The 20,301-nt window shown below is 39.4% G+C and overlaps 1 protein-coding gene across 1 annotated transcript; it reads left to right on the top strand.

Moving 5' to 3' along the window:
• Window positions 1-14,497: 14,497 nt before the first annotated feature.
• Window positions 14,498-18,753, top strand: LOC146378090 (uncharacterized protein C1orf232). The gene is made up of 4 exons (XM_084944782.1): window positions 14,498-14,824; window positions 16,436-16,513; window positions 16,745-16,851; window positions 17,323-18,753. Exons 1-4 carry the CDS (start codon window positions 14,744-14,746, stop codon window positions 17,675-17,677), a joined length of 621 nt encoding a protein of 206 aa, XP_084800908.1. The 5' UTR covers window positions 14,498-14,743; the 3' UTR covers window positions 17,678-18,753.
• Window positions 18,754-20,301: the final 1,548 nt, after the last annotated feature.

Genomic DNA, 20,301 nt, shown 5'->3' with positions numbered 1-20,301 from the left:
CACTCCTTATAGAGAACTATATAAAGAAACCCGGGTCTCGACATCTGCCGAACCTGTTTTTAGTGAATCGGTTTCACACCAGTGGGTTTTTTACATGCAACCCACTGTAACAAAGCACACAATGCATAAGAATAAAGGAATTGAAAGCAACTAATATCACATCTCAATCAAAATTAACAAATTTATTTATGAATGGGAGGTCAGAAATCAGTTTACTACTGCTGGTGAAAATCAGAAAAAACTATGGTGAGCTGTAAAATTGTCCTTTGGGTAGCAAAAAGAAGGGTCTACCTTTGGCAGGTGTGATAGGTTAAGTCAAGGAATCAGGACAGTTACCCACCCTGTGTTATAGCCTGCATATACATGCTTATACATGCTTATCAGGACAGTCTGAGATCTGTAACAGTCCAAAGTGTTGACTTGTCAGAGCAGGAATCGCAGGGATCAAAGCATTTTTTAAATATCAGATCTGGCTGGTGATACTGTAAATGCAGTGTTTATGCTTCAATGAGCACTAAAATTGAAGTTAATCTTACTATGATGATCATAGTGTGAGTTTGTATGTAGCCTATCTCCTTGGTGGGTCAGTGTGAATGAAACACAAATCCAATTCTTTGGATTTTCATCTATATTATGTTCATTTCATCATTCAAAATTTGTTTTTTCTTTGCTTGCTTCTAGGAAAGCTTTGATTGCAAGTTAGATTTTACTGGCAGAGGAGAGACACCAAGCGTGTTGCGAAAAAGCAACACTGATTAGTCAGATCTGTTTAGTTGGATCTGAAAAATCATTTTGGTTTGGAAAAAATAATACAATAAAGAGTAAATTATGCTGTTGGTGTGAACAGTTGCATTAACAGTAGGTGAGTCTGAAAAATATTTGTAATGCACGAAATAGTCGTACGGATTTTACCCGTCCGGTGCGTAAAGGCCTGAACATGGGATGAACAAACGTGCTAATGAGCATTAGTGTGTTGAAAATATGTTTCGGACTCACCTAATTTTAGTGCAGCTTTTCACACTCACTGGTAAATTCACAGGATAAATTTTTTTTTTTTTTTGAAAAAAAGCTAGATTTTTCTTTTTTTTCGCAAGTGAATAATCACATTGGACCAATCAGCACCAGTACTGAATACAAAAAAAATCATGCAAAGATCATAAAATCGGCTCTTTTGACATCTTGACATAGCTACGTATGACATTGGCCATGATACAACTTGATTGAAATTCTCCCCAGCTGCTGTGTGCTCGTGAGATTTGAGTTTGCATCAGAAAAATTCTGAATTTCATGTCTTTTTTTTCGCAAGACGTTTCACGTCTTAAGGCCTTGATTGTGGCTTGAAGTGTTGTTCATGTCTTGTTTCTTGGGGACACTCATATGGAATCACAGTTCTTTTTGAAATCATAGGATTAAGCTGTGAACACAGAGATATGATTTTTATTGCTGACAAAAGTTGCATAGTTTTGATTCTAATTTTATTAAAACAATGTTTATTTTTTTAATCTAGAAAAAAAGTCTTTTTTTTTTTACACAGGCTAAATATCACCAATCGCAATCCTTTCCTGATATAAGAATACGATTGAGTTTAGTTTCAAAATCCGCAACTTTTCAGATGTTTCACAACAGAGCACATGGGGATGTGACGTGCCACGGAGTGTGTCATGCAGAGCCTGCTGCCAAACTCAGAAGGAAATAACTGAATGTGGAACCAGAAACTTGTTACACCACAACTTTTTAACACTGTCACACAAGTTCGTGCCTGCACTGTCACAGAAAGATAGGATTTAACAATCCAGGGTCTCTGTATAATTTTGCTGCAGGGCTGTAAACAGCTTCATCATTAAGTTATTATAGATGTGTAGTAAAATGGTACAAATCTGAATCTTGAAATGTAAATTTGCTTACAGAAGTGACAACCTCGGTGATTTGTTGTGAACGTTTTAGTCGTATCACTGATTTATTTTAAAGAATTATTATAAAGATTTATTTTTATTAAACCGAGTTCAGACTATTCCTTTTGTTGATCAAATCCACAGCCAGAGGTTGTTGTTTTAACCCCAACATGGTTTGATGAGCACAGTTTGTGTATGAGGGCAGCAGAGCCACTGAGCTGCTGATTTCCTGACTGTATTGCTGGGGAATGTTTGTGAGAATACCACAGAGCCAGAGCTGGAAATAGGCAGCGGTTTGGGAATTATACACTCTCGCTCGCTCTCTTAAACGCTGCATACTCTCATTATTGTCTCCCTCTGAGAGTTTTTTTTTGTCATGTGAGGTTTCACAGATTATTACTGTGGAGATAAAAGGCGCTTTCATAGATTTTCTTTTATGAAAACTGCCTATTTGTGAGCTTTATGTGTTGGCTTTTAATCGATTTATAAGTACAAATGTTTCTGTAAGTCTATTTTCTTGTAGATTATTATTTTACTTTGCCTACTTTATCTTATTTTTCTTATATAGTAAGTAAGTAAGTAAAGTTTATTTATATAGCACCTTTCACAGGCATGTGTCACAAAGCGCTTTACAAGGTAAAAACACAATACCGAGAAATGTAGACATGTTTTTCTTCTCTGTTTTAGAGTTATAGCTAAGGTGAGCCGAATGTTTTACAGTCTCAGAGCTAAGCTCATGTTTCCCAGCTATATGTTAGCAATATATGCGATCCTGAGGGCATGCCTTTGGGCCTTGTTACCTTCTTTTCAAAGTTATGACATGACACATGACTACACCTCTCTTGTTTTACCATTTTTAACTTCTCTTGAAAATACACAGTTGATTTAAAGCTCGAATTTATCTGCAACTGATTTGAAGAATACACAAATGTATAAATGAAGTAGAGCATTTTGGCAGAAAAGCTAGTTAACGGTAATGTGATGATTATCTTGGTATATATTTACACATGTAATTACCAGACTGTGTGGCCTTAGACATTTAGATTCGTTATAAAAAAACACAGCAAGAACTGGCAGTGTGCCGGTTATTTATGCAGTGAGTTTGGGTTAGATGTCTTTGCTCGGTCATATTTGGGCATTTATTACTCATTTGTTGTCAGTCTGTGTCCAGACTTTCATGATAGGCTGAGGATTTTTGGTCCAGAAACATACTTTACATGAAGACATACTGTGATCTTGTTTATATTAGAGAACAAAATGCTTTAGCTTAAAGTTTGACATGTTTTCCTGTTCAGAGACTTTCCCAGTGCCATACAATGGGAGAAATAATTATTTGATCCCTTGCTGAATTTTTCTCACTTAAGTTTGCTCGCTTACCAAGAAATGAAAAGTCTCTAATTTTATAGTATTTCCATTTTAATCGAGAGAGACAGAATATTTACCAGACGTCTGGAAGTTAAAAATTTTCACACAAATTTTTTTTTAAATTGATCTACATGTCACTGAGTGAAAAAAGTATTTGTTCCCCATGCAAAAAACTGAGTTAATACTTGGTGGAGAAACCCTTGTTGGAAGCACAGTGGTAAGATGCTTGTTGTAGTTGGTCTCCAGGTTTCCACTCAGCTTAGAAGGGATTTTGGTCCACTCATCTTTACCAAGTTTCTTGGTTGCTGCTTCGTAACTCAAAGATTTTCTATAGGATTGAGTTCTGGATACTCCATGACCTTAATGTGGTTCCTTCTTTAACCACAACTGCCACCCTGCCTAGACCTCTTGCCTCTCAATTTCAACCATATATAAAATTTTCTAGATCTACCACTTGTTTTTAGTCATTGTCTCGCTGGAGGACTGATCCTATCTGTTCTGACTGATAAAGGAGAGTCTCGTCCAAAATGTTATGGCAGTTGGCACCATCCATTGGCCGCTCAAGGCAGTGGTCATCCTGTATGCTTAGCAGAAAAAGAATCCCAAACCTTAATGTTTCAATCTCCATGCTTGACAGTAGCGATGGCATTTTGGGTCATACCCAGCTTCTCTTTTTCTCAAAAAACAGTGGATTGAGTTCATGCCAAAGAGTTCAGTTTTGATGTAATCTAACCACAGCAATTTCTCCCGAAACGTCTCTGAATCATTTATATTGACTGACAAACTTAAGACAGGCCTGTACTTATGCCTTCTTAACAGGAGGACCTTGCGGGCACAGCAAGATTTCAGTCCATTACGGTGTTACCGATTGTGTTTTCAGTGACTGTGGTTCCAGCTGCCTTCAGATAATTAAAAAGCTCCTCCTGTTTGGTTTTGGGCTGATCCACCAGCAGACTTTGTATGGAGCTTCAGGCCAAGAGCGATTGATAGTCATTTTTATATTTCTTCCATTTCATTGCACCAACAATTGTCAACTTCTCATCAAGCTTGGTCTAGTAGCCCACTGAAGCCTTGTGAAATTCTGCTGTCTTGTCCTTGACGTCCTTTGACAACTCTTTGGTCTTGCCCATGGTGGTGGAGAGGCTGGAATGGGGGTGTGCTTTATGCACCTAGTGAGTTGAGATCAGGGGTATCTGTAACTGGTTGATTGTAATTCTGGCTGGGTTGTAGGGGATCAAATACTTATTTCCCTCAATGACGTGCAAATAAGTGTATAACTGTTATGTTATGTGTATTTTCTGGATTTTTGGTTGATATTCTGCCTCGCTCCATTAAAATAAAACTACCATTAAAACAGAGACTGCTCAAATAATTATTTCCCCCGTTATTTCTACCTGCTGAATCAGGGTAAAATTTAAGTCCTACAGTGACTTCTGTGAATTAATAACAATGTCCAATCTATTTTCACTGTGTCAGCTGATTATACCTGCATCTTTATGGACTTTAATCTATGCGCTTGCATGCTGGAGTGTACTGTACATAACAAAGCTGTAGTCAAGAACAGCTTTGTAACTTGGCTTACATTAAATGTCTTGTTTTCCCTGCCACACCAAGTCGATCATGTCCAAACGAAAGACACGCTCCTCTGTTATCTCCCCAGCCCCTTCCCCATTTCCTTTTCTGTCACTGCTATATCACACAGCACCTGATTTAGTTCCAGATACACCAGTAGCTGTTCCAGAGCTCCACGCCCAACACTGCTATAAAGAGAATTCAGTGTTGAATGATAGATGTTACGTCCTAATCCCCTCATCTCATTCCCCTGATCCCCTGATCTTTCCATCTAATCTTCCAATGGGAGCAGCCCCCTCTACCTCTTCACTGATACTATTAACAGGCTATCGCAGGTTAATTTTGGAGGCAACATTTAAAGACAGGTGTGCATGGATATCTGAGAGACGGGTGTTGCAAGAGGCGCTGCAGAGGCATGTGGTGCTCCGTACAAATGTCGATTGTAAACTGCGAAGTTACATCTACTTGAAACCGCGAGGACACCCAGCACCAGAAAATTTACTGCCAGTGCTCGCTTGTGAACTTTTCTGGATCCGAGTGGCGCCTCGACACCCCAAAGAGCTGTCAGATAATTGGTTTGGCAAGGGTGAGCGAAAGAAGTTGTTTGAGCTCCATCATATGAGGTCATTTGGCTCGATTGCATAACATGATTCACAGCTCTGTCATGTACACTGGTCATTTATTTATGCTTGCAAACATGCTGCCATATAACCCCTCGCAACAAGCATATTTATATATGATCACATCTGCTCACACACACACACATATGTGTTACTGTATATAAAAGAAGCCAGACCTTTTCCTATATTACTTTTTAGTGCAGCTACAACCAATTTCATGATCTGTGTGCATCTATATTTCTATCAGAGGATTACATCTGCTTTAAATCTTTGAATGAATCTTTTGACTCTTCATGTATGACTGTGAATGTTTTTCTTCTTGGCCAATAACTTCAAGCCAGCTGCAGGGAAACTACCTTCATCCATGCATTCAAAATCGGGATTAACCGCTTCACAGCCGGTTTGAACAGGTTATATCTAGTAAAAAAAAGTATAAGTGGGCATGCATCCACATATACAGTTAGACAAAAGGGTTGGACTTTCTCACCGATGTCCTCAGGGGATTTTGTCAGTGTGTAAATAACAAACTGTTGCACGTACTGTACAATCAGACATAAATATATGAGCATAGATGTGACTACAAAAATATTACTGAAGTAACTATCAAGCTTCATAGAGATTCAGTATATCTGAAATACTTTAGGTTAAAAGTCTTGATTGTGATTTTCATGGTTGTCATGGTTATGATTCTGGGATCCTGGTGCAAGGAAAAACCTGTGTGGATTTAATTGCAAGAGAACCACTTTTCTAGGAAACACCACTGTCTTTCAACATTGAGTCATATTTCAAAGGTGTTTCCCAGCTGTCATTTCACAATGCACCAAACCTTTTAAAAAGTTAATGAACTGACGTTTCGAATCTGAACTCTTTTTATGTGGAAGTGTGGTTTCTGCTTTGCCTTGCTTAAATAACTGAGGTTTTCTTTGAAAAAGATATCATCTGGATGGTAGTACATAGTGTATCAGTATATTGTTTAACACCTTTGCAGATGTGGAAGTTGGCCGGGTGCACTAAAAGCCACACCAAAACAGTTTGCAGCTTTGGAACCTTACGTTATTTACTCTTTTTGATAAAATAGGTTACTTGGGATTAGAGCTGGGTTCATTTCCACAGGTACTCGTACACACTGGACTGGTCACCAGTCAATCATAGGGCCAAAACAACACACATCCACTTTCTCTCACATCCACCCCTAAAACTAGTTTCAAATCTCAAATGAACCTAACGTGCATGTCTCTGGACTGTGGGCATAATTCCCTGTGCAATTCACAGGGAACACATTCAAGCTGCAAACAGAAAGGCCCAATCTGAGCAGGATGTTGTGGTAGATGACAGTGCTAAATTCTGCACTACTGTGCTGCACCTCTTCACTGTCTCCACACTTCCTCATTTGTGGAATATGATTAGACTGCAAACTGTGTGCTTTTTCAAATGCAATGCCCTTTGCAATCACTGCATGTACTGCTAACTGTGAAATCTACCTGCAGCATTGCACAAGTAATGAGAAAGTTAGAGGTGTACTTTCTTCAAAAGTGTCCTTTTGTATGCATTTTTGCTAAGTTGTTAAAAAAATGTGCTACAAATAACCTTGAGAGTTCTTATGTAAACCAGGAGCTTGATGCCAAAATGACGATGATGGAAACATAACGACAATACGAGCTTGTTTTGGAAGGTAAGAAGAGCTTTGAAAGGGCATTTTATTGTGTGTTACACAACTGCTGGCACGACAGGAAGCAACTGCACTGAAACTCACACGCCTGCAGATCCTTGTAAAAGAAACATGCAATGTAGAATACAGAAAAACACGTGGATGCACAATTTTATGCAACGTGCACACCGCTGATCAATATCACTGCTGATTAAAAATAACAAAAAAACTCGTGCACACAAGCATTTTGCCTGATGTTGCGGTGCAAAGTCAGTGTGTTTCTTCTTACAGGTAGCTGTAAATGATCAAAACATGCCTGTTTGGTTACTTGTAAGGATTCTCACTGATTATTTTGCTTGCTTTTTGGTGCTATACTTTATTGTTTAAGCTTATGCAACTCACCACGCCTTACTAAGAACCCGTGTGATCTATTACATTTACATTTAGCCATGTTTTCATTTGCATAAACAAAGCGTGCATTTTGATTCTACCCGACTCATTTTAGGAGGTTAGAATGTTTTAAAAACAATTATAAATTATTAGGGTCCTTTCAACAAGAAACGTGTAGTTTCTTTCTTATAAACATCCACTAATTTACTCAAACAGTGTTTAATTTTTCATGATTTTTTTCATGTATTTCCCCAATTTGGGAAGATAAGCTGTTTTGATTTTTTAGTAACCTTTCCTCAATATTCTGTAAAAAAAATCTTTTACATATTCAAGCCTTTAAGAGTTAATCAGATGAAAGTAAGAGACGTTGAGGGAAGTCAGTTGGTGGCTGAATTATGTACGGCTACCTCTGGCAGAGACAGTTAGCTTAGCTGTAATGAGTGGAGATGGAGCTACCTAAAATCAGTTGGTAAGTTCATTAATTGACGGGGAATATTTAATTTACTATTTCCTGCAAAAAAAGAGGACAGTTTTACACACGTGTCTTATGTTTTGGCCAAGCAGCAACTTCATTTCTAAAAAAAAATCAAGCTAATGGGTAAAAGTTGAATGCTTACTTGAGGCTCCAAAAGTGTGTCGACCCCCACAGAATGAACATATTTACTGTTATCCTCCGGGCCTTTTGACCTGGGGTTTTTAGTTTCCAGAAATTGAAGTCTTGTTTATTTTTAGGTATCTTTTGTTTACTTCTTAGTTTTGTATTGTTTTTTTTTTAGATTTAGCGTTTGATTCTTGGTAATTTCTTAGTATCACAAGCCTTTACTCCTTGTAATCGTTTATATGTTTCCCCTCTGTCTCATCTCCCTTGTGTCTTCCCCTTTGTCCAGTCACGGCCTGTGTGTCCTTGTTTCAGTGTGGTTGTTATTCACTTCTTATTTTGCCTCCTGTTTCTTTATCACAATTCCTTTAACTGCATGACTGTTCTCACCTGTGTCCCGTTACCCTCCTGTGTCCTATATCCTGATTACCTTGTGTGTGCGTGTATAAATAGGCCTGTTCTTCACCACAGTTTGTGTTTCAGTGTCTCTTTGAGGTTTATTCTTGGCATTGACTGAATTTTTTGGGTTCTTGTCACTTATTCTGTTTATTTCAGTCTGTCTCAGTGTCATGTGTTTGGGCCCTTTTCTCCTGCAAACATGGCAGTTAACAGTCTGGTACAAAATATTAATATGGGGTATTTTTTCATAATTTTGATCACCTCCTTAAATGAAAATTTTGCATTTGTACGTCTGTGATGGGTGACCTTTTTGTTTAGTGCTTTTCTCTTGGTTGTCCTGAAAGAGATAACTGGCAGCTGCCATACTCTGCAGTGTCTTGTAGCAAGTTGCACCTCAACCAGATGCTTTTGGCAGCCATCAGTAAGCTTAATACTGGCTGGATATTTTACAGCTCTTATGTTGGACTTTACTATTTCCCTAAGTCTTGCTAACTCCAGTGAGTGCTGTCAAACAAACCCCTTTGTATGTTGGCAAAAAGAAACTACCATTTGTAGTCAATAACGATCAATGAGATGTTAATAGGCTTTGGCCTTTTCAAGTATCCCAGATTTAAGAGAGTGTGTGCACATGTTTGAGTCTCTATGTATACTTTTGACCCTGTGTGGATTAGAGAACATCTCAAATTCTAACGTGTGCACCGAACTCACAGATGTATGCTGTGAATCATTCCATGCTGGAAAAATAGCAGCTGAAAGAAATCATTACAATCCCAAAATTACCATGACATTCACGCCTGTGATGAGTGGATGTAAACTGTGGACCAGAACTGTACGTTTTCGTGTGGTCATTTCCAGGCCATCATTGTAATTTCTCTTTTTTTCAATATGACAGGCTGATTTCTGCTGATGCTTCTTCTTCACCTCGTATTAAAAAAGCCATTAGACGTATTTTTCAAAATGTCAGATCTTTCAGTTAATGTGCTGAACTGCATGAGCAAGAGAGCATAGAGCGCTCGTGCACTCTGACCTACTGACCTGCACACGGAGATTTCGCTGCAGCAGTGAACATCAGCAAATCACTCTCAGAGTTTAAAACTGAATGTCAGATCCTTTTAGTCTAAAATTCTCAGCTGTGTTTGCCTTGATCTTCAACACTGCAGTTTATGACTCAGGTTTTTCAGACACTGCACAGAATAAATATAGCAAAGAGCCTCTAGGTTCATGCTCCCCTAGAGTAACCAGACATCTTTGTTTTCCCAGGACGTTCTTGATGCTTGTCACCAGCTGAAGCCGTTCAACCACATGTCACCATTTTTAAACAGCTGTAAAATGAAATAACATTTTATTTAGGGAGAAACAGCCACTAGTGCATTAATCTGTCTTTATACTTAGATCTCCTTTGGTGTAGAAACATTTTGTCCGGTGTGCATTTACACATGCATCAGCGCTATAGCTCGCAGATCTGCGCACACAGAAGTGGAATTTGACTTTTCCCTTCCAAGTCGCTGCAGGAGGCTGAACAACAAACTCTTAAATAGACTCATGGCAGCGAATATGAGTATCTTGTCTTGTGACAAGATACTGTAGCTGGGGAGGTTAGAAGAAGGGAGAGCGCAGATGTGAGTCAATGCCTGCAGTGAAGGGCATTAACTCCAAAGTAGTTATGAATGTATTTTTTTTAAAGCAGGTCAACCGGTTCACCTGCACTGACTTGTGGGTGTTTTTCCTGAACAGCACATGTTCAATACACATGATCGTTTAAGGGTATTTTTTTACACCTGTACTGAGTGCAACAATACGCTGTAGTGCAACGTCAGGACTTAGATTTACGATACTAATTTAGTGCATCTTTTTCTTTGAAAATATTTTTATATAAAATCAGTAAGCCTATGAGATAACAAAATGATGCCTTATTATAGATTGATGTAACAGGCCAGTGTCAATAAGTACAAATGCAGTGAAATGTTCTTTGCACAGGCTCTACAATGAAGTTACTCCGGGACGTTTTGCATAAATATACACAAATATTTTGTCATTTAACTTTGGTTAAGGACAATTAATAAAATACACAATAAATAATATACTACATACCTACAGTATGAATGGAGGTTAATTAAATGCGTTGGGTTATAAAGTAAGAACATCTCAGCATTAAGATGCAAACTTCTTTAATATCACTACAGTTAAATTCCTGTATGATAAAATGAAAAGGGGATTATGATATCAGCTTTACAACAATGAGAAGCTTGACAGAGGAAACCAGCTTTAAGCTTAGTCACTGAAATGAATGACATTCCTGTGTGGTGGGATGTCTGCTCAGACAATAGAGCTTCAGCATATCCAGAGCCTTTTGTTTAGCTTACATATATCAAAATCTTACTAATTTCAGTTGGCTGTGATTTCAGGCATTGCAAAGGAAAATGTAGCATCATGCACAGAAAACTTAATGTGGTGAAGCATCTCCTGTGCAGCTCCATTTAGATTATTAACGATGCTGCACATCACTTGTTAATATCTCTGATTTTTGAGAGGCTTGCATGTTAACACTGTAGCATGCATGCAGAGGCAGTATATGGATGACATTCAGTACACTGTGTTCTGTACTTTGTGTTCCTAATCTCTCAAATAACCCACTGAAGCAGGAAATTATTTCATATGTCGCCCCTCAGTGGTCAAAAGTGATATGATACGCATATGGATGAACTCAGGGACCTCCTGCAGACCACACAGTGTTCGCAAGAACCGAAAGGAGGCAGTATTTATCTAGCTCCACATAGGTAAACCTTCTTTGGTATCATGAAATCAAGAATAGTAGATTTATTTTCATGTTTTTGTCTTGCTAGCTATTCATGAGAGTCACATAGGTAAACTATTGTGAGCACTCAAAGTATCAAAACCGGCTTTAGTCCATTTTTATCGGTTTTATGCTTTGATGATAGAAAAGACCAGTTCCTGTCTTTGGGTAGCCACCCTCTGTTAAGGAGAACACGCTGAAATGCAAATATACTTCTCTCTGAAATTCAAATGCAAAATAAACTGCTCTGAGACAAAGACCTGTGGCCTAAATTTAGGTAGAAAGCTTTTCTGGATTGTGTCTATATATACACAATACAAAAAGTTGGTCCTCTGTCAGAAGTTGATACAAATACAATGGGCCTAACAGAAATTGGAATTAACTTAAATGAACAGTGCCAAGAAGGTGAAATCAACCACCAGAACCCTGACTTCAGCCCTTACCTGTATTTATTTATATAGTTTATTTGCAATGCAAATAGGGTGACTAGTAAAGCAACCAAATCCTATTGTTCCCGCTTTCAATAACAAAAATCTATTTGATGCAATCACACTCTCTACTAGTAGGTATCCTCTTTATATTGCATTGTATTCTTATTTATTCCGTTTTTTTGTGCTTGTGTGGGATAAAATCACAGCCTTAATCATTAAGCATTTGAAAAAAGGAAATGAGTGCGACTTCAGGATTCTCTGAAACTAATGTCCACCATTGTTGAGGATTCTTGAGCCACCTAGTGGTGATCTGAGGCTGTCTGTGTTTAATGTGGAGAACCGATAGAGGAGGTAATAAACTTATTCAAATATATAATCAAAATGAATTTGTAGTTCTATTTTTCTTCTTTCGGCTGCTCCCACTGCAGATCACCTGCCTCCATCTCACCCTACCCTCTCCGTGTCCTTTCCCCATAAACCTCCTCTGTGATCTTTCTCTTTTCCTCTTACCTCACAGTTCCATATTCAACATCCTTTTTTCATTATATCCACTATCCCTGCTCTACTCATCTCGACTTTGCCTCTCTAACTTTAGAATTCTTGATATTCAATGGAAAAGCCTCCGTGTATCTATTTTATAAACCACTTATCCAGTTCACGATGAGGGCTGGAGCTGACTCAGGGCCACATGCAAAGTATACACTGTGCAAGTTGCCAGTCCTTCACAGGGCTGGAAAGCCCCAGTTAGTGCTGTGTTTTTAAATAGTCTAAAACAAGGTTAGGCAATTAATTTTCCTATGGACCACATGGAAAACTGGGACTGTTGTGGAAGGCCGCACACCAGTAAGCTGAACTCAGTTCTGATCAGTTTTAATTTATTTATAAAAATGTATCTTGTTATAAGGTTATAAAGAGATAAAAATGATAACTGAGCCAAGCACCTGTGGTCTAAAAGCTTAGGGGTATTATCAGTGCAATGATCTGCAGCTATACGTGTCTATTTTCTTTTACAAACAAACTGAATTGAAATGTAAGGGGTTAGGAATGTAAAATATCACAAAAACGTTCTAATATTTCAAGCTTTTATTGAAGTACAGTACTCAGGTAGATGGATTTGTGCTCGTATTTCTCCTCTGACAAGTTTATTTCAGAAAAATATGTCTGATGTAAACGTCTCAAAACTGTAGTTTGAGGAGTGATATGCACTTTAAATCCAGATAGAGTGAGACTATGTTGAATCAGCCTCATTTCACCAGTTTATCAGCGACACCCAGATTAATTTGATCTATTTTAATATCCCGACACATACTGGTTACAATACTCTCCAGCTTTCTTTGTAATGCTTCAAAAGATATGTAGGTCATAACATGTCAGTCATACATAATAATCTACTGCCTGTGTGTGCTGCGGTAACTGATAAATCCCTGGGTGTGACCTTTCCCATCTGAAACCTGAGCTCCTCAGGCTGCCCAAACTGGCTGCTGTTCAAATTACCAAATTCCACCCGTCTTTATGTGTAGATGTGTCGTCCATACACTTGCATTCATAATTCACGCCGATCGTATGGATCTACCCGACCTTACAGCTTCATTACTGTGGAAGTCTGTATGGTAATCAAAACCAGGATCAGGAGGGCAACAGAACAGCATAGGTCAAATTTCTCTGCTGATAATCAAGATCATGATCAATCCTTCCCTGCAGCGATCGTTTATAGCGATCAGTTATGCTACTGATGTTTGAGTTTATCACCACAGTTAAAATTCTGTCCGTTTGAGCCAGGTGAGCAAACCATGGCGTGTTTCTGTAGTCGGCTGTTTGTGTTGTGGCTGGTGAAATCCAATCTGTCATCAGAGCTTTATACTTCTCTCTTTATCTACATGAAACTAGCCCGCTTGGGTTGCCAGGCGACCAGTCACAAAAAACACAAAAAACCTTGCATGGCGCCTGAATTTGATTGGTGTTCGTCTCATCTGTCACGGCAGCCAATAGCAGCGCCAGAGAGGAGGACAGCGAGGAAGTGGCCAGGTGACAGTGAAAGAGGAGTTACTTGTTAATACGGATGGTATAAAGATGAGTTGCCATAAATAAAGCAGACATGAGCACCTGTGTGTAGCGTTAATTCAAATGCAGTTCAGATTACAAGCGACTGTTGCACGTTTTTACACAACCCCCCTCCAGCTCGCTACTTGAATAAGACGGGACGTGGAAGGAGGGGGAGGATGTTATCAGAACATGAATTTCTCAAAGCTCTGTGCTCATGTACACAGAATAGATCAAGGTGGAGATGTACAACCTTTTACATTTGCATAGCACTGACAACCTGCACACCCTGTGTTCAGGGAAACATTTGCAATTATGTTTGCACATGTAAACTGCAAAGATCATAAAGACATTTTAGATTTCTTTTTCACTTTTGAACATTTATTAAGCGGTCTTTGGTCTAATTTAATTAAATACTTGTAGAATTTATATTATTTTATTTACCTTTTAGACAGTAGTTCCAACTTTCTTAAAAACTAGTTTGTATTGGTGTGTTTGTGTGGCAAGGTTATAGGAGCCATCCTACCAGCACAGGATGACAATGGACCTCTGGCTCTGCAAAAGAAACCCTCTGAAATATGAATGAGGAAATCCACACCTGTTTCCAGGTAACCAAGGCAGTACCGTGACGCTGACAATTAGTGTGTGTGTGTGTGTGTGTGTGTGTGTGTATACCTGCGTAGGCGGATGCACAAGCAGCGCAACTTCCTAGCTTTACCTGTTCAGACACTCTGTGGGGATGAAAGCAGCTGTCAGCCCTGCTGGCTTAATGAGACAGACATAATCTGACCAGGAGACGCAGCATGACAAAGTTTGGGCCTCAGCTCTGAACAAGTTCCCTGCATTTATAATCTGCTGAGAACGTTACGCATGGAAACAGGCCAAAGTCGGCCCAACTGAGCTGAAGGTGGACGTGGAGACTCGGTGGAGGGTGGAGCGCAGAGGCATCTTCACAGGTCTTGCCCTCAAGTGTTGAGCATCTATTTCTGCAAGTATGAATCCAATGTGGAAGGTTTATAAAAGCAAAGTGCTGAAGACTATTAATCCCGAATATGAGGAGGACACTGCCGAGGAGGTACAGAATATAGATACACGTTTCTCCACATTTGCTCATGTTACTCATTAATTTGTTTGTCAGAAACACTTTAAAGTACAAGAAAGCTGACATAATTGTTGGCACGGAAGTCAGAAAGTCAGCTGGTTTTGTTTTGCTGATCATTTCTTATTCATCACAGCGTTAGATGAGCTTGCAGGGCTGATTTGTTTTCCATGCAATGGGAACTTTAAGACAGATGTTCGGCCTGGGAACAGCAATGCTGGCCTTAATGCACGCTGGCAAGTCGACTCTGATGAAACTGTGTTTACTGACATGTGCATACAAATCTACGTGCATCAAATCTACTTTTTTATTAGTTGCTGTTAGACAAATGTGGACTTAAAATGAAATCCAGATACATAAGAGCAGTCGCAGCAATAATAAAACAGCTTTTAACCAAAATACAGGCAACACTGCAAACAATATGGGATGTTTTCAGCAGTCATCGAATGCCCTTTTGCTTGGTATCTTCTTTCATAAAATCATTACTGAATCTTGGTCTGTAGTCATATTTCAGATGCCTGTGGTGACTCAAGTAAACATAAAAACATTTTATCGCAAAAAGAAAGAAGTCAGAGAAAGGACTAATAGACGATTACACTCATGTGTAACTTTCTTAGTTTTCTTTTCTACCTTTTTAAAGCTCTCAGAACGTCTTGGAGTTATGCTGTGACCTTTTCCAAGGGTCAGACATCCGTGCTGTAAATGAAACGGTTAAAACAAGCTTCACTTTGAACACATGCAGCAGTAAAATAAGGATTGTACCTTGCATCAGTAACTGTAATTTTACTTTCTTTTTAGTGGTTTTTGTTGGATTGGACTTTTCCCACTGATCATATTCACGGCAACACCTGCACTCGATGCAGGACTTGGTTCTCGTGAAACAGTGTTGCGTTGACCCAGATCTCCAGAGAGCTGAGAAATTCGATCCTGCACAGGAGCTGAACAAACGGATTAGTTGGCATTCCAGTGAGTGACGGGCTGACAGGCGGACGAGACAGATAGCCAGGTTCCTCACTGGCGTATTCAGATCTGCCAGCTGACTGCTTCACATTGTGGCCTCTTGAGCTGCCCGGGCATTGGCAAGGACGACAGGGAATCCGGAGAGATAGTTTCCATCTTGATAGATATGCAGAGATGTCATCACTGCTATTTGAGTTGCCATTGCTTCACACGAAATTAGAAGAAATTAGAGACTGCTAAAGCGTTTGACTATCAGTCTTCCTTATGTCAAAACATCCACTGATGTGGAAATACTACTGTTAAGTAATTAGTAAGTTGGTCAAGAGATAAAACAAGCAATTAAAACACAATGTGCAAAATGTTAAAGTTAGTTTTAATAAAGAAATATTAAACATTTTTCTATGGTGGCAATTTATTTTTAGTCTCCAGTAGTTCATATAATAGTGTCATGTGTGTTTAAGCTAGGTCTGCTTCAGCTTGCAGTACCCACAATACGCACCAGATGGCGACTGCTGTGCACAGATTCTGTGTTGTGCATTAAACTCAGACAGTTTGTTGTGACCAGACTGGGAAACCGCTGTGTGTGGACAGGTTAATGAAATATTGTTCTGTTTACTGGTGTTGCAGGTCACAGAGGTGGAGAACGATATGAGTCCAGTGCAGGAGGATGAGGGGCCCAATGCTGTCTCCCAACTGGCCAGGAAAGTATGTGAACCCTGGCAGCGCTTGTAAATCTTGTAGGGTATTTTCTGTCCGTTTGCTAATCACACAGGCTTCACAAATACTTTATAAAATGGTCACAGATGCAGTGAGTAAAGTGAGAATATCCATGCAAAGGTTCATGCTAAGCATATGTCTAAAGATATGACAGAGGAGCGTTAGTCAAGTGATATTTGACAGCACTAAATCCCTACTTTGACCTCTGACCTTGTCAAGATGCAGGGGGCAGGAGCTAAAAGCTGGAATCGGCTATCAGCGCTCTTCAACAAAGATGATGAACACCAGCTCCTAGAGGAGACTGAGTGCCCCCCTGTCGCTGACCAGTGAGTTTTTAATCGTCTATCTTCTCACATGCATTCATGAACATTGATGTTGCTGGTGAAATAGAGCTTTACACTTTCCAACTGAGATCACACCTTTATCAGATTTTGTAACTCATAAGGTTGAAGTTTTACTTTCGTTGCACTGACCCAAAGAAATGTTTTGGCCAAAATTGGTGTACAGACTGAACTGAAAGGGAAAAAGGAGGTTTAATAAAAAACAAATAGAAATGAAGATAATTATTGGAAGACATAAATTCTTATTTTCTGAAAATCTAGGATACTTACTGGCCAAAATCTGGCTTTTTTGTCTATTTCATAAAGTAATGATTGTTTGATTAATCACTATTGAAGCCCTTCTTATAAAGTCTCTGCATTTACATGTAATTTTAAAACTTAAGTTATTTAAAATCTAAAAATCTTCATCAGTTGTTTCATAATTTAAAGGACCTACTGCTTTGTCTAAATTCTCAGTCCGCTTGCAGCAAAGCCCGAGGAGCCTCCGCGACCCACCAGGCGCACGGGATTCTGGGATAGCTTTGCATCCAACTGGGCAGCCAAGAAACAGGCCGAAGCTGCTGCGGCCGCCGCCGCTGCTGCTGAGAACGAGGCAGCAACAGGGGAAGGTGAGGAAGGGGTGATAGAGGCTGGAGGGGCGGAAAGTCAGCAGGATGGGCAGGTCACTGAGGGAGAGCAGAGTGAAGGGGGAGGAAGGAGCAACAATAGCTTCTCCAAGTACGTCTCGCTGGGAGGAGGCAACGAGGATGCGTCTTTCAAATGGAACTTTGTTACCAGCAAGCTGGCAGAGCTGAAGACCAAGACCAATTAGAAACATGGTGGAGGAGAAAGTAAAAGAAAATAAACAACATGAGGAGGGTGGTAGATGTAGGAGGAGGGTAAATTTTGCAAAGGATATCCTGTAACTAAACTGGCGCCTCTTGAAGTCCCTCTGTATTGTCAGCTATTATACGCTCCAGAAAACGTGTGTTCACAGCCACATTACTACCAATGGCCTGATTGCTGGTTGAGACATAAAAAGAAAATCAGTGTTCTTGTTTATTTATTTTTTTGTAATCTTTGGTTCCCCATTACTTAAAGGTCAGTCTATTTATGTAAGAGTAAAGAGGACGTATAGGTCATAGGTGACACTTAACAAAGAGAGCTTCCATTTCTCTGCCTGCACGGAGCCAGAGGTAGTGTTCATATCCCGGACCAGTGATTGAACTCCAACCACTACTACTTATGAAAAAAAGTTGCTTGTATTAAAAGTCACTATGCTACTTTATGAAATTCTGAATTATTTCTGGGAGATGAGGTGGGCACCCAGACCTGAGTTGTCTCTTTACCATCTAACCGCAGCACAGAGAATGCAGTAAGGCAGAATTTTGGTGACACTGGTTTAGGCAGCACACAGCAGTGTTTTGTTTTTGCAGTTGTATGACTACACTTACTTCCCTAAAGTGCTTCTTTCACCACGAACATGTGCCTCCACACCTGTCAGCAAACTTGATCTAATCTGTAGTTTAACAAAAGAGATTAAGAGATTAAAGGCAGTGATATCAGGATTAGACAGGGATTATCTCACTTAACCTGTTCAGAGGCCAGCGGATTATAGAAAGGTAATTTGGCAGTGTGATGTAGATACTACATAATCTTCCGAGTTTCCCTTAAACTTCAGGAATGCAAAATGTGGAGCACATTTATTTGACACGTATGCACGCCTGGTGAGATAAAGCCGGTAAAACCGATGACTTGGATTTTGTGATTGTGACTGAGACTGAAATGTGTGAGTTTTTTGACTTTTAAAATGTTGTGATTTAAAACAAATTTGGCTTATTATGGTATTATTTCTGTTCTTTTGTGGTTTATGCCTTATTCCATGTTTTATTCTGCTGTTTTCGGTATATAATAATAAAGACTATTGCACTGAAATTCTTGTAAGGTATGAACACGTGACTGAAAAATTGTAACTTTTGAGCAATATTGGAAAAAAAATTCTGACGCGTATCATCTTCATTTGCTGATCTCTGTGATGGTTGTTTTTAGAAGCTTTGACTCTAACCTTTTTTAAAAATCTAGAACACGAAATTCTGCCTCTGGCCAGCAGGGGGTTCTCTTCACCTCTTAAATTTAGTATAGCATATATTCAACTGTCCTTTTTTTCTGCCTTCATGTCCTTCACATTTACATCAAATCAGTCTTTTATAAACATGACAACAACCTGATCAGATACCCTGTCAAAAATAGCCCATTTTCCTCCTCATATCCCACTTCCTTCATCTCTTTCGTGTCCTGTTTTTCACACCCATTTCCTCTCTCTTACTGTGTCATGTTTCCTCAGATAGAACAGAGCTTCCTTTTTAAATTTAGGAGTCTTTCTTGGCATTTCTATATGAATTTGGCAACACACAATAATGATGCGAAAATGATGCAAGCGAGCGTAGCCCGAACTCAACCCCATGGTTTCGTGCCATTTCCATGTGTTTATACTGTCAGTCAGATTTTATCCTGTCACAATGGGACATGGGAAATCAGGGAGTTTCACTAGCTGTGTACAGACTTTCACATCAGCAGTCTCTGTTTGAGTCAGAAGAGATCTTTCCCCACTCGCAGCTCAGTGACAAACTTGAGTTTCTTGCATATTTAAAACAAACTCAGACTGAACATTTATTCCAAAAGGGCTGATTTTTGGGCTGATGGGCGGGGACTGCTGTCTTGATGTTTTGAGGTCCATATTTTAGTTTCATGACATCAAGTCAGCAATGCTCGGTGGAAATGGGGTTTGTAGAGCATGAAAGCATCAGAAGGCGAGCAGGCAGGGCTGGCAGTTTTTTCGCTGGGGGAGACGAGGGAGAGTGCACAGAGGCACAACTTGGTACTTGAGGGGTCTGTGATGTCTGGTAGTTTTGTTTAAAATGCATCTCGGGGAGCTCAGAAATAATGAACTGTTTATTGGTGCTCGAAACCATTTTTGCTGAGATCACAAGCTGAAGTGAAAAAAACAACACACAAGTACTGCATGTACTGCAGTTTTCATGAGTTCTGACTTTATTTATGTGGATATCTTCAAGAGGAAAAGGCTAAAGTGGCATAGGTTAAAGATTTTCAGTCGCTTTGGCAGCAGATTAAGTTACCAAATCTCTTCCCAGACAAAAGCTGAAAGGCTATCATTATTTAAGGTTAGCTTTGTGGTCTCTGTTGACTCCTTGGAGACTGGTTTATCAGAGCTTTCTTTCTTTAAATGTAACAACTACACACAGTAAAGCTGTCACAAAACTGATGAACAGTGAGACCAAAGAGCACTACTGATTTTACTCAAAGATGTCTGTTTACAGGTCTTAGGGATAAGGCTACTTTAATCCATACAAGCTGTTTGGTAATGCAATTTTGTCAGCCTCTGTTAGCTCTGAAAACCCAGAGTTAAAAAATATAGAAGTCTGTGCATGTTGAGTT

Source organism: Perissodus microlepis, chromosome 11 (genome assembly GCF_051167445.1).
Source record: "Perissodus microlepis isolate ML-2025 ecotype Zambia chromosome 11, ASM5116744v1, whole genome shotgun sequence".
Lineage (NCBI taxonomy): Eukaryota > Metazoa > Chordata > Actinopteri > Cichliformes > Cichlidae > Perissodus > Perissodus microlepis.
Note: the sequence above shows the minus strand (reverse complement) of the source record. Positions and strands in the feature narration are given on the sequence as shown.

Bases quoted from the DNA above. Each gene is read 5' to 3' on its own strand.
- LOC146378090 (XM_084944782.1), top strand. From the start codon at position 14,744: ATGAATCCAATGTGGAAGGTTTATAAAAGCAAAGTGCTGAAGACTATT. The intron at 16,514-16,744 runs GTATGTGAACCC...GACCTTGTCAAG, and splicing joins TCTCCCAACTGGCCAGGAAA to ATGCAGGGGGCAGGAGCTAA. The intron at 16,852-17,322 runs GTGAGTTTTTAA...CTAAATTCTCAG, and splicing joins TGCCCCCCTGTCGCTGACCA to TCCGCTTGCAGCAAAGCCCG.